Genomic DNA, 12,054 nt, shown 5'->3' with positions numbered 1-12,054 from the left:
AGGGCCTTTTAGTTTCATTGTGCTCTTGTTTCTTTCTTTTTTTACAGGAGGAGCAGGTCATTTATGATCATTTTTCTGATCCAAAATTTGTTGAGCAGTTAATCAAGTTTCTTTCTTTAGAAGACAGAAAAGGAAAGGATAAATTTAATCCTCGCAGATTTTGCCTCTTCAAGGTAACCAGTTATCTATTTCTTTGATTAGTTACACCTTATAGAAAATGATAAAATCCTTTGCAAAAAGCTCTGTAATATATGATCCATGCAGTTAAACTTCTGTATTCCGCATATTGATCCAGTTTGGACAATTGAACCAAGGTCTCCTAAACCATGGTTTATGAAGCTGTGAATGAGTGCCATGACCAAGTTGTCCTTAGCCCCTCTATTAAAGGGAGGTGACACTGTGGTCTAAACCACTGAGCCTCTTGGGCTTGCTGATTGGAAGGTCAGCAGTTCAAATCCCCATGACGGAGTGAACTCCCGTTGCTCTGTCCCAGCTCCTGCCAACCTAGCAGTTTGAAAGCACACCAGTTCAAGTAGATAAATAGGTACTGCTGTGGCAGGAAGGTAAACAGCATTTCCATGCACTCTGGTTTCCATCACAGTGTCCCATTGCACCAAAAGCGGTTTAGCTGTGCTGGCCACATGACCCAGAAAGCTGTCTGTGGACAAATGCTGGCTCCCTCAGCCTGAAAGCGAGATGAGCGCCACAACCCAATAGGCACCTTTGACTGTACTTAACCGTCCAGGGGTCTGTTGCCCCCCCTTTTTTAGCCCCCCTATTCTTCTCTTTGAAAGGGACGCAGGTGGCGCTGTGGGTTAAACCACAGAGCCTAGGACTTGCCGATCAGAAGGTCGGCAGTTCGAATCCCCACGACGGGGTGAGATCCCGTTGCTCAGTCCCTGCTCCTGCCAACCTAGCAGTTCGAAAGCACGTCAAAGTGCAAGTAGATAAATAGGTACCACTCTGGCGGGAAGGTTCTCCAGAAGCGGCTTAGTCATGCTGGCCACATGACCCGGAAGCTGCACACCGACTCCCTCGGCCAATAAAGCGAGATGAGCGCCACAACCCCAGAGTCGGTCACAACTGGACCTAATGATTGGGGTCCCTTTACCTTTATTCTTCTCTTTGCTTACCTCTTTGGAGCTTATTTTCTGACACAGAGTTTTCATTTGCAGACAACCCAGAATCTGCTGTGCTTATATTCATTGTATTGCCTTTTGTAAGACTTACATTGGGGGGGGGGGGGTAGGGACTCTATATCCACAGCAGGTAGTCCAACTTTCCAACGGTTTGATTTTCTTCCTGATGGCAAATTCTTTCTATTGTCTCCTGTGGCAGACGGATGGCCACTTAAAAGTGGCAATATATGCTTTTGGGGAGCTTGCTTGCAAATATATATTGAGGGAAATGTTGAAAAATATAATTCCATGCACCTATGTAGGCATGTGTAAATGCAGGGGGGTTCTCTCTTATTCCTGGGGGAGGGGGGGTGGCACAGAACTGCAGCACTTCCAACACAGGTCTCTGTTGCTTTTCTCTCATCCATGGCTTATGCATCATTTAAAGTTAAAACCAGTACAGTGGTACCTCTGGTTACGAACTTAATTCATTCTGGAGGTCCGTTCTTAACCTGAATCCATTCTTAACCTGAGGTACCACTTTAGCTAATGGCGCCTGCCACGCCGCCACCGTGTAATTTCTGTTCTCATCCTGAGGTAAAGTTCTTAACCCGAAGTACTACTTCCTGGTTAGCTGAGTCTGTAACCCGAAATGTTTGTAACCTGAGGTGTTTGTAACCCGAGGTACCACTGTATCCTGATCTATGTATATAGCATGCCTTATTTTATTTTTAATACAACTTTGGAAAGTGTGCATTGTATTAATGGATGGGAAAGTACCCCTTTTGATTATATTTTTCATGCGTTTTCTAGAATTAACACTTTGGCACAGTTAAGTTAGGAGTTGTGCAAGCCTTTTTCGTAAAAGTGACGAGTTTAAAACTAAACCATGAGTCTTGTTTTAACAGGGCTTGTTCAGAAACTTTGATGATGCCTTCTTGCCTGTATTGAAACCCCACTTAGAACGTTTGGCAATAGATTCTCACGAAAGTCCCCAACGATGCATAGCTGAAATTATAGCTGGTGTGATAAGAGGATCTAAGCACTGGACATTTGAAAAGGTAGTGTGTACTTCGCTTAATTTTTGCAAAAACGAAACAGCTGCGCATGCACAAGGATTACCACTTTCTCACCCCCCTGCATGTCCTCCCACACTGTCCGCCAAATATGATCCGGAGGGTTGTGGAAACCCCCAAAACAGATTTAGGAAAAGGGCCATTGTGCAACCAGAGAGCCTTGTGTTGACGGAACTACTTTCTCAGTGCTTTGTTGAATGTATCCTATATTTATTTAGGTTATTTTTTATACTACACTTCATCATAAGTGTCGCAGGGTGGTGTAGAACAAAATAAAATGCCATAATTAAAACCAGTGCACACAGAATATAAACCTGTGAAATCCCAAGGTGGTTAGAAAAGCTACCTTGAATTCCTGAGGAAGAGTATTATATAAATAATACCAGTTTTAAACTTTCAAATAAATCATTGCTTTTTTTGAAGCCTACTCCACCCCAGTCTAAAAGTTGTACATTAATATTAATTGGTTTCTGGGATTTCCTAAACAAATACATGGAATTGCTAAAGTATATTTACCCCTTAGTATCAGAATCATGAGTAGCTGAGATTAAGAATGAACTACTGTTTATTCTCTGATCTTTCGCCATTGGCCCAAAATATTAAGGATTCCGTGTTCTTGGTTTTGGGTTCCTCCAGACCTTAGGCTGCAGAGATTCTGACAGGAGCTCTATTTCAGATTTCTATACTGGCAACGTTACCTTGCCACATCCTTGTAAGAAATTACATTTTGTTGAGGGTTTTTTTTGGGTTTTTTAATTGAGACGGCTTAAACTTAAGCAGTATCTGAGCAGTATGCAAGAAAACAAAACATGAAAATACAGCAGCAGTGCTAAGAGAGAGTCCATGTGTCATATGTACAGGGGTGGCCCAAGGTGAGACCTGCTGCCACCCCCACAATGAGAGAGCATACTCCGTAAGAAGACTCCCCTGCTGGGCAGGGGGAAAGAGAAGGTCCTTTCTGGATAACCCCTCCCACTCGGCAGTGAGGCTTTGCACAAGCTCCTCCCTTCAGGAGAAGCAGGTGCAAAGCCCCATCACACCACCTCTCGTGGGGGAGGGGAGATCTCGCCTCCCTATCTGCCGCCAGTCCCTCTCTGCTCCTAGAGACCAGCAGCAACGCACAACAGGATGCCACTCCTTGGAGGGTGCCACTTACGACAGCTGCCTTGCCTAGCCTCATGGGCGGGTCGGCCGTGCCTACGTACTTCTCATGATTTCTTTGCCTGTTCTCCCTTTTTGTACAGGTAGAGAACCTCTGGAAAGTTCTGTGTCCGCTTCTTAGGACAGCTTTATCCAACATAACAGTGGAAACCTACAATGACTGGGGTACCTGTATAGCAACGTCATGTGTAAGTCCTGCATATTTCCTTTTTAATTTGCTGTATCTTTAAAAAACAACAACAAACCGATAGAAGCACTATAGTTCTCCGCTCTTCTTATTCCTCAGTGAGGTGGGTACCAAGCCTCTTCCTTATGGGAGGAACTGTTCAGTTCTTAGGTGCTTCTGTCACAGCTTGCCCTTTAGCTCAGGTTGCTACAGGGTAAGGTGTCTTCTCAGTCTTCTTCAGTTTTGCTCCCCCTTCCTCCATGCCTCTCCCCTTTGCAGTCATTTTTGTCCATTTTTTGCTCTCTGCAATCCATCTGGTGTGCACAGGGCAAGGCTTGGACTTTGTTCTTATCTTTTCTCTTTTTTGGGGTGCTGCAAATGTGACGTGTTATGCAGCCCAAGAGAAAGCTGCTATCTAATTATTGGGTCTCTCTGGCTCGTCCTGTGACCATCGGGGGGAAATAGTGCCTTCGTTAGACAGGAAATTACAGCTGTGGCTGCTGAGTCTTAAGTTTCACATGAACCTAGAAATTTGGATGAAAACGTACTTTTGAAGACCTGTGATTCAGCCCTCTGGCTGTTTACTCAGAAGTAAGTCTTGCTTCTGGTCTTACTCCCTAGCAAATTATAGCCCAGGAATAGGGTTTTGTGCACTCTTAACGTGGGAATAAATACCATTAAACTTAGTGACACTTACTTCTGAGTAACCTGCTTAGGATTGGCGATAAGGCTTAGATCAAAGCTTTAGCATGCTTAGAGACAAAAAGGGTATGTGCTCAGGGCAAAAAGAACATTTTATACAAGTTGGCATTTTGGTGCTGCATTTTTTTTTTTTTATGATGGTTTCTGTCTGGATTTTTATTTCTTGCTTGCTTTTTTAAAAAAGACAAAACAAAACACGTTGTTATGCAATAGAACCCACTCTTTTAGCAGCACAAATGTTTGATATTGAATTGTCTTTCAAAAAGCTTTACCAAGATTTCACTTGCCAGAAATCATTTTGCCCCTTTTGCCTTTTAAAATTGTTAATACAGGAGAGCAGGGACCCTCGAAAATTGCACTGGTTGTTTGAATTGTTGTTGGAGTCTCCGTTGAGCGGTGAAGGAGGATCATTTGTTGATGCATGGTAAATAATAATAATAATAGTAGTAGTAAAAATTAATAATAATTTTGCCTATTTGTCGTAGGCCAAAGTGTGGAAGACAGTGGGGCTCATATTTATACAGAACAGATTGTTCCCATGCTGACGGGTTCTCACTCTTGTCAGCTGTTGCACCACAGCATACAGCAGTAATTGCTTCTGGATCAAGCCCCACATAGGGTACACTGCAGTAATCCAGTACAGTCATATCTCATATTACGTTCTTTCAGGTTGCGTCCCGCGGCGACCTGGAAGGACCAGAAAGGGTACTTCCGGGTTTCGCTGCTCGTACATGCACAGAAGCGCAAAATGACGTCATGCGCAGAAGTGGCGAATCGCAACCCCTGCGTGCGCAGGCGCGCCGCTGCGGGTTGCGCTCTTTTCATGTTTCGAACGGGCCTCCGGAACGGATCCCGTTCGCAGCCAGAGGTACCACTGTATGGAAATAGTCAGTACATGAACTAACCCATCCAAGCTTTCCTGGTCCGGGAACGGTCATGACTTTCTTACCAGATGCAGCCGATAAAAGATGCTCCTAGCCACTGATGCTGCCTGGACTTCCAGTGACAAAGCTGCATCCAGAAGCAGGCACATGCACACACCATTAAAGGGCCGCTGGAACTATTCTTAATATCCGTGCATGTTGTACTACTGCAATTTTGGTGGTTTTCATTTCCAGCAAAGGTGTTCCTATGGCCATCCCCCCCCCCTTTTAACTATATGAGGAGCTGCTAGTTCAGGCATAGGCAAACTCTGCCCTCCAGATGTTTTGGGACTACAACTCCCATCATCCCTGACCGCTGGTCCTGTTAGGAATGATGGGAGTTGTAGTCCCAAAACATCTGGAGGGCCGAGTTTGCCTGTGCCTGTTGCTAGTTCCCTTGGTTTATTGTAAGCAAAAAATTTAGTCATTGGCCTACCTTTTGTGAGCAATGAAGTGTAAGAGAATTGTTTGTGTCATGCCTTGGGGTCTTTGGGTGGCGATAAAGGTGTGCTTCCCTAAGTTATGACCTTACTGTATGTTTTTCTGTCTTTCCCCGCTCCCCTCCCCATTCCCCTGCCCCCTCCTAGTCGACTGTATGTCCTGCAAGGAGGTCTTGCACAGCAAGAATGGCGAGTACCAGAGCTGCTCCACAGATTGCTGAAGTACCTAGAGCCGAAACTCACCCAAGTTTACAAAAATGTCCGAGAGAGGATAGGAAGGTTAGTGTTCTCAAGTCCGTGCATAGTTTTTAGGCCTGCAGCCCTCAGCTGAAAGCCAGAGGATGGAAGCTCTCGCCGTTTGGCAGAAGCCTTAAATATGGTATAATAGCATTAGTAATTTTACTATTTATATGTCGTCCATCTGACTGAGTTGCCCCAGCCACTCTGGGCGCCTTCCAGCAAAATACAAAAACACAAGAAAACACCAAACCTAATCAGGGCTGCCATCAGGTGTCTTCTAAAAGTCAGATAGTTGTTTATGTCCTTGACATGTGATGGGAGGGCATTCCACAGGGCAGGTGCCACTACCAAGAAGGCCCTCTGCCGGATTCCCTGTAACCTCACTTCTCACAGGGAGGGAACTGCCAGAAGGCCCTCAAAGTCAAATATTAATATGTCTTTCCTTCAGAATGCTGGAGGTTGTATGATTAAATGCCCCACCTCAACAACAACAAAACCCTCTCTGTTCATAGAAAATTGGCACATCAGGCTAAGCTAGTATTCTTCTCTCTGAGGTGCTAGTTCCTCACGAAAGGACCTTTTTTACATGGAGCATTCAAACGTACAACCCCCTTCTCACATAACAATCTGAACGCACTCAAGAAGGCTCTACCTTGTGAATCTTGTGAATGTATTATTGAGAGCCAGTGTGGTGTAGTGGTTAAGAGCGGTAGTCTTGTAATCTGGGGAACTGGGTTCTCATCTCTGCTCCTCCACATGCAGCTGCTGGGTGACCTTGGGCCAGTCACACTTCTTTGGAGTCTTTCAGCCTCACTCACCTCACAGAGTGTTTGTTGTGGGGGAGGAAGGGAAAGGAGAATGTTAGCCAATTTGAGACTCCTGAAGGGGAGTGAAAGGCGGGATATCAAATCCAAACTCTTCTTCTTAGCCGTTAGATTTCTAAGGAAGCTGTCAGATTCTCCCCAGGAACTAGAATGAGTGGTAATTTCTGCAACAAATTTGTGAACAGGGTTTAAAGGAAAATATTAAACGTGTATACTTCATTTTGTTTCGTGTAGCGTTCTGACATACATCTTCATGATAGATGTTTCCTTACCAAATACCGCTCCAACAAAATCTCCCCATGTCCATGAGTTCACTTCCCGAATACTTGAAAAACTCAAACCCCTCACGGAAGTAGATGAAGAAATTCAGAATCATGTTATGGAAGAGAATGGAGTCGGAGATGAAGATGAGCGAACTCAGGGCATTAAACTCTTGAAAACCAGTAAGTGCCTGTGCTAAACTTGCGCACACCAAATTAAATGCCCAGCTGTACTTATTTGAGAGTTATTATTTCAATTCGCATTCCGCTTTTCCACATGAGTGTCACCCAAAATAATTCAAATCACAACAGCAAATGTATATACAGGTGCATTATTACAACAAGCAGCCTAATATTGATTGTTTTCATACTGTGCCTCAGAGAGATTTTTTAAAATATTAAGAAATTTATAAATGCTTTTAAATGAATGAATGCTCATTTCAAAATGCATCGAGAGAATAAAACATGACAATCCAAATAATTCCTGTTTGTAATACTAACATTTTAAATTCATTATCAAATGGGCAATATCGACCATTGTGTCTTCTAAGGCAGCTGATAGTTGGAAAAGATTAGTTTGAACCATGCCTGTGTCTTGCTGTGCTCTGTTTGACCTTGTGCCAAGCTGTTGTGTTTGCCTTTCTTCTGCCTTTGACAGTTCTGAAGTGGTTGATGGCAACTGCGGGGAGAGCCTTTTCCACAGCTGTTGCGGAACAGCTTCAACTCTTGCCGTTGTTTTTCAAGGTACATGGTTTGTTAGTTCTCTTTAGGCTTCAGAGGTAATTTCTGAACACATTAAACCAACAATGCTTGACAAATAGCAGGACCCGGGTGGCGCCGTGGTCTAAACCACTTAGGCTCTTGGGCTTGCCGATCGGAAGGTCAGCAGTTCGAATCCACACGACGGGGTGAGCTCCCGTTGCTCTGTCCCAGCTTCTGCCAACCTAGCAGTTCAAAAGCAGTGGAAGCAGATAAATCTTAGGTGTTTTTTTTTTTTTCAAATTTAAGGAAGTGCGTTTATTTTTCTTCAAGCACTTCTTCCATTTCTCAAGTATGAAAAGTTTGTTAGAAGCAACAACATAATACTTAAAGTAACTCTTTTTTTTCAACTGCTCTCTGTCTAAATACTTACACATAGAAACTCATGCCATACTAACAGGTTCTGCCTAAAACAGTTCTTTTTACATCCAGTTTATCTATTGAGAGAAATTATTTGTCTTATTTTGGCTTTTACACCTACTCTTTGATTGATTGATTGATTGATTGATTGATTGATTGATTCAAGGTATTTATGTACTGCTTTTCAGGTGGGGCTCACAAAGCAGTATACCAAAGATTGGCACAAAATTGCAGTGAAATTGAAAGACATCTATTTCTTTAGGAGATTGTACAACTCTTCAATTTTCTGCTTCCCTAAGGGCAAGATGGGCTTGATGAAGCACTGCATGTGGTTTTTCATTATCCACTCTTGCGACTGTAATTTGTTTAAAACTATTTTCAATATTGTATTTTTTAAATTGCCATAACTCACCCTTGCTGCCCAATTGTAAAAGATGACAAGCCTTGAGCTAGGGAAGTCTTTTCAGGTTTAATACTGCTGAGAATTCAATGCACATGTTCATTTCTTTGTATGCTTCAGAGAAAACCCACCAAAGGTTGCCATTTCTGGGAGCAACCCACGAAACACTTGTCCTATTTACCGTATTTTTCGCTCTATAACACGCACCAGACCATAACACGCACGTAGTTTTTAGAGGAGGAAAACAAGAAAAAAAATATTCTAAATGAAACAGTGGGTGTATGATTTTTGTGGTTCATGCTGTGGCCGCAGACATGTGATCTGACAGTGAGTTTGGAGTAGCCCAATGCAAAAATCCTGAGGATCCATGTGGATCCATGCTTTGTAACCACGTTTTTGCACCATTGCAGCCCCAGGCAACAGTGGGTGCGTGATTTTTTTGGTACAGACTGTAGCCATGGACATGTAATGTGATCTGATGGTGAATTTGGGGTGACCCAATGCAAAAATCCTGAGGATCCATGTGGATCCGTGCTTTGTCACCACGTTTTAAATGGGGAGGGAAGGAAAGCAAAAGCCCCCACCCCACCCACCCACCCAAGCCAGACAGGATATACGAAGTATGATTTCTTTTTTATTTACGGTATTTCTTTTTTGGCCACCTCTGTCACTGCAACCTTTGCTCTGTGCTTGCACACTTTTGGGCAATAGGGCCTGTAACACACTTTTTTTCATCTGCCAAGATGTAGAAAATCAATTTTAATGTCCCTATATAAAATGCCTAGTGAAGCAGAAGGGTATTACATCAGCCACTGTATTAAGGCTAAACGTCTGAAGAACAGCTCTCTATGGGGGGGGGGAGACTAAATTCCATTTTCAATCAATTGTTATTGTGGCAGCAATTATCAGTGTATAGCGCACAATGAGGAAAAGAACTTTAAAAAATATATATAAAAAACATTCTCACGTTATACTTCTTCAAAGAAGAGTATTAGGCTTTTAATGAAGGGGAGAGGAGAGATGCTGTAATCCTCCTGGCTCAGGAGATTCTGATTTACCAGCCGCGTGTAGAAAGTATAGATTAAGATATTTGATATACAGCATATAAATCCAGAGATTTCCATGTCTCACTCTGCAATCCAGCCTGCTGTTACTTACGAGCAGGGAAGCAGGGTTTCTCTTCCAAACAAGCATACTGTCTCCCTCCAGCAGTACATTGCTTGGAGAAGCTGTAATTTGGAGGGGGCCTGGGGGCAGGGCTCTCTGCTTTTGGAAAAGAAATGAGAAACCTACCATTGTAAAGCAAAAGTTCCCCCCCCCAAGCCAGCCCTCTCTCTGTCTCTCTCTCCCACCTGCATGCTTTTGCTTTTCGGCTGCCTGCGAGTCCCTAGAGCACTGAGAGGAGGAAGTGGTGGGCTGGAGCCTGCACGCAGTGTGACTAGGAAAGAATTAGAAGGAAGGACTCGATCCTTTCCTTAACCCTCTGCTTGCCAGGAGGGCAGGGGATTCCCTGCTCTTTGTTAAGTTTGAGCAAACGCAGCAACAGAAGCGGGTGGGCAGTAAGACCCTGAGGCAGAATGCAGGAAAGCTTCCGCCTTCCCCCTTCCCTCCGCCCGCCCGATCTTATTTTTGCTTGATTTTTGCCTATTTTGCCCCTGCACTCCGGCAAGTGAGCTCCAGGGACCACACATTCGCTCAATAACACGCACAGACATTTCACCTTACTTTTTAGGAGAAAAAATCTGCGTGTTATAGAGCGAAATTTACGGTAAGTCCTGTTTCAGTTAAGGGGATTAGACAGATAATACAGAAATATTTCAGGGAGGCAATTTCCCCTCCCTTTAAAGCTTTAAAATCTCAATTTTATTGTCCAAATCCCTGTATATTTCTAGATTCTCAGAGCCAAGTATTATTATTCTTTATTAAATTTATATACCACCTGAAGATCGTAGTAGCGGCATCTACTCAGTGTCCTTGGAGTAGGCATATTAATAGCGAAACAAGCAGCTCACTTCAGCTGTTGATTATTTTGTGAATGTACTTCAAGACAGCATTTAGGGGCTTTAGGCTTGAATATTTCATTGATCCCATCTTTCTAGTTGGAGAAGCTGAAATTGTAATCCTGCATTGTATTGATTTTACAAAAAAGAAACCTTCTTTGGCTGTCGGTCTTCAACCTGGGTCCACTCACCTTTCCTGTTCTTCCTTCCACAGATCGCACCTGTAGAAAATGACAACAGCTACGATGAACTTAAGAGAGATGCTAAGATGTGCTTGTCGTTAATGTCTCAGGGATTGCTGTACCCTCAACAAGTGCCTTTGGTACTTCAGGTGCTAAAACAAGTACGTGGCGCTTTCTTAAGCTGTGTAAACAACAAAAGCATATTTCGTGGTGTCAGCATTCCCTTGAGGCAACCGTTGACAGTAAATGCCTTCTGCCTCAATACTTTTGAGGGGTGGGTCTCCTATAAAATTCTGAATTATTTGATGACTACCAAAATAGCCGTCCCTATAGCAGGTGGTATGGGTGTGGAGGGAAGACCTGTTTATTGCAATAGCATCTTGGAGGTCCCGGGCCACAGGGAGGTGAGGCTGGCCTCAACCAGAACCAGGGCTTTTTTGGCTGTGACCCTGATTTGGTGGAACACTCTGTCACAAGAGACTAGGGCGCTGCGGGACTTGACATCTTTCCTCAGGGCCTGCAAGACAGAGCTGTTCCACCAGGCCTTTGGCTGAGGAACAGTCTGACCCCCTTCTTTGGTAATCCTCACAGAACTCTAGCCTAATGGTTGCCATTAATTTGATTTTGAATTGATTTTAAAATGAATTGATTTTAGAATACTGTGTTACTTTTATTGTTGTTAGCCGCTCTGAGCCTGGCTTCAGTTGGGGAGGGCTGGATATAAATAAAATATTATTATTATTATTAATTATTCCCTCTGGGGTGCAGTGCATCTCTGCTTCCTCTGCTCATGGAAACCTAATGAATTCTGCCCCACCTTTACAGGGTTCATGCCATTAATGAACTAGACAATCCAAGCGAGGGTACTAACCCAGTGGCTAACGCAGTGGTTTGACTTCACCCCTAGAGGCGTACTCCGTTGTCTCTTTAGACAGACGGATGCCAGCAACAAGCCCAGAAGTTAAGCTGTCATCTGAGGAATTAAGGAGAGGGGATTGGGCATGGAAATAGGAGTGAGCGTTAGGACAAATGAGGATTAGAGCAAAAGACCTGCTATGTCTACTTGTAGATAAATTCTGAAATGTAGCTATGGAGAGTTTTTGCTTTCTCTGTATATGGAAGGTGGTTTAAATGCAGGCTGATCCTTGCTTCCACTTGAAGAATTGCCTGTTTAATTTTTTCTAACTGCTGCTTTTTTGTTATTTTGCAGACAGCAAAGAATAGTTCCTGGCATGCTAGGTACACAGTGCTAACCTACCTCCAGACCATGGTTTTTTATAATCTTTTTATCTTCCTAAACAATGAAGAAGCGGTAAATGACATCAGATGGCTGATTATAAGACTGCTAGAAGATGAGCAGCTTGAGGTGAACAATATACCTGTGCTTGCATTTCTTGACAGCCTGTGAAAAATCCATGTTTGCAAAATAAAAGTTGAGCTTCG

The 12,054-nt window shown here is 43.5% G+C and overlaps 1 protein-coding gene across 2 annotated transcripts in view; it reads left to right on the top strand.

Annotated features, from left to right (window-relative positions):
* Nucleotides 1–12,054, top strand: part of PSME4 (proteasome activator subunit 4) — an 81,922-nt gene that overhangs the window by 61,892 nt on the left and 7,976 nt on the right. For both annotated transcript variants that reach the window (XM_081000808.1, XM_081000807.1), the window contains 9 exons: nucleotides 48–173; nucleotides 2,027–2,179; nucleotides 3,439–3,543; nucleotides 4,556–4,647; nucleotides 5,734–5,865; nucleotides 6,885–7,093; nucleotides 7,569–7,654; nucleotides 10,644–10,772; nucleotides 11,822–11,977. In XM_081000808.1, the coding sequence (XP_080856934.1) occupies nucleotides 48–173; nucleotides 2,027–2,179; nucleotides 3,439–3,543; nucleotides 4,556–4,647; nucleotides 5,734–5,865; nucleotides 6,885–7,093; nucleotides 7,569–7,654; nucleotides 10,644–10,772; nucleotides 11,822–11,977 (1,188 nt within the window). The remainder of the gene's footprint in view (nucleotides 1–47; nucleotides 174–2,026; nucleotides 2,180–3,438; nucleotides 3,544–4,555; nucleotides 4,648–5,733; nucleotides 5,866–6,884; nucleotides 7,094–7,568; nucleotides 7,655–10,643; nucleotides 10,773–11,821; nucleotides 11,978–12,054) is intronic.

Source organism: Podarcis pityusensis (assembly GCF_964106645.2).
Source record: "Podarcis pityusensis genome assembly, chromosome: 3".
In the NCBI taxonomy this organism is placed as follows: Eukaryota; Metazoa; Chordata; class Lepidosauria; order Squamata; family Lacertidae; genus Podarcis; species Podarcis pityusensis.
The sequence above is the reverse complement of the archived record's forward strand: the minus strand, read 5'-3'. Positions and strand labels throughout refer to the sequence as shown.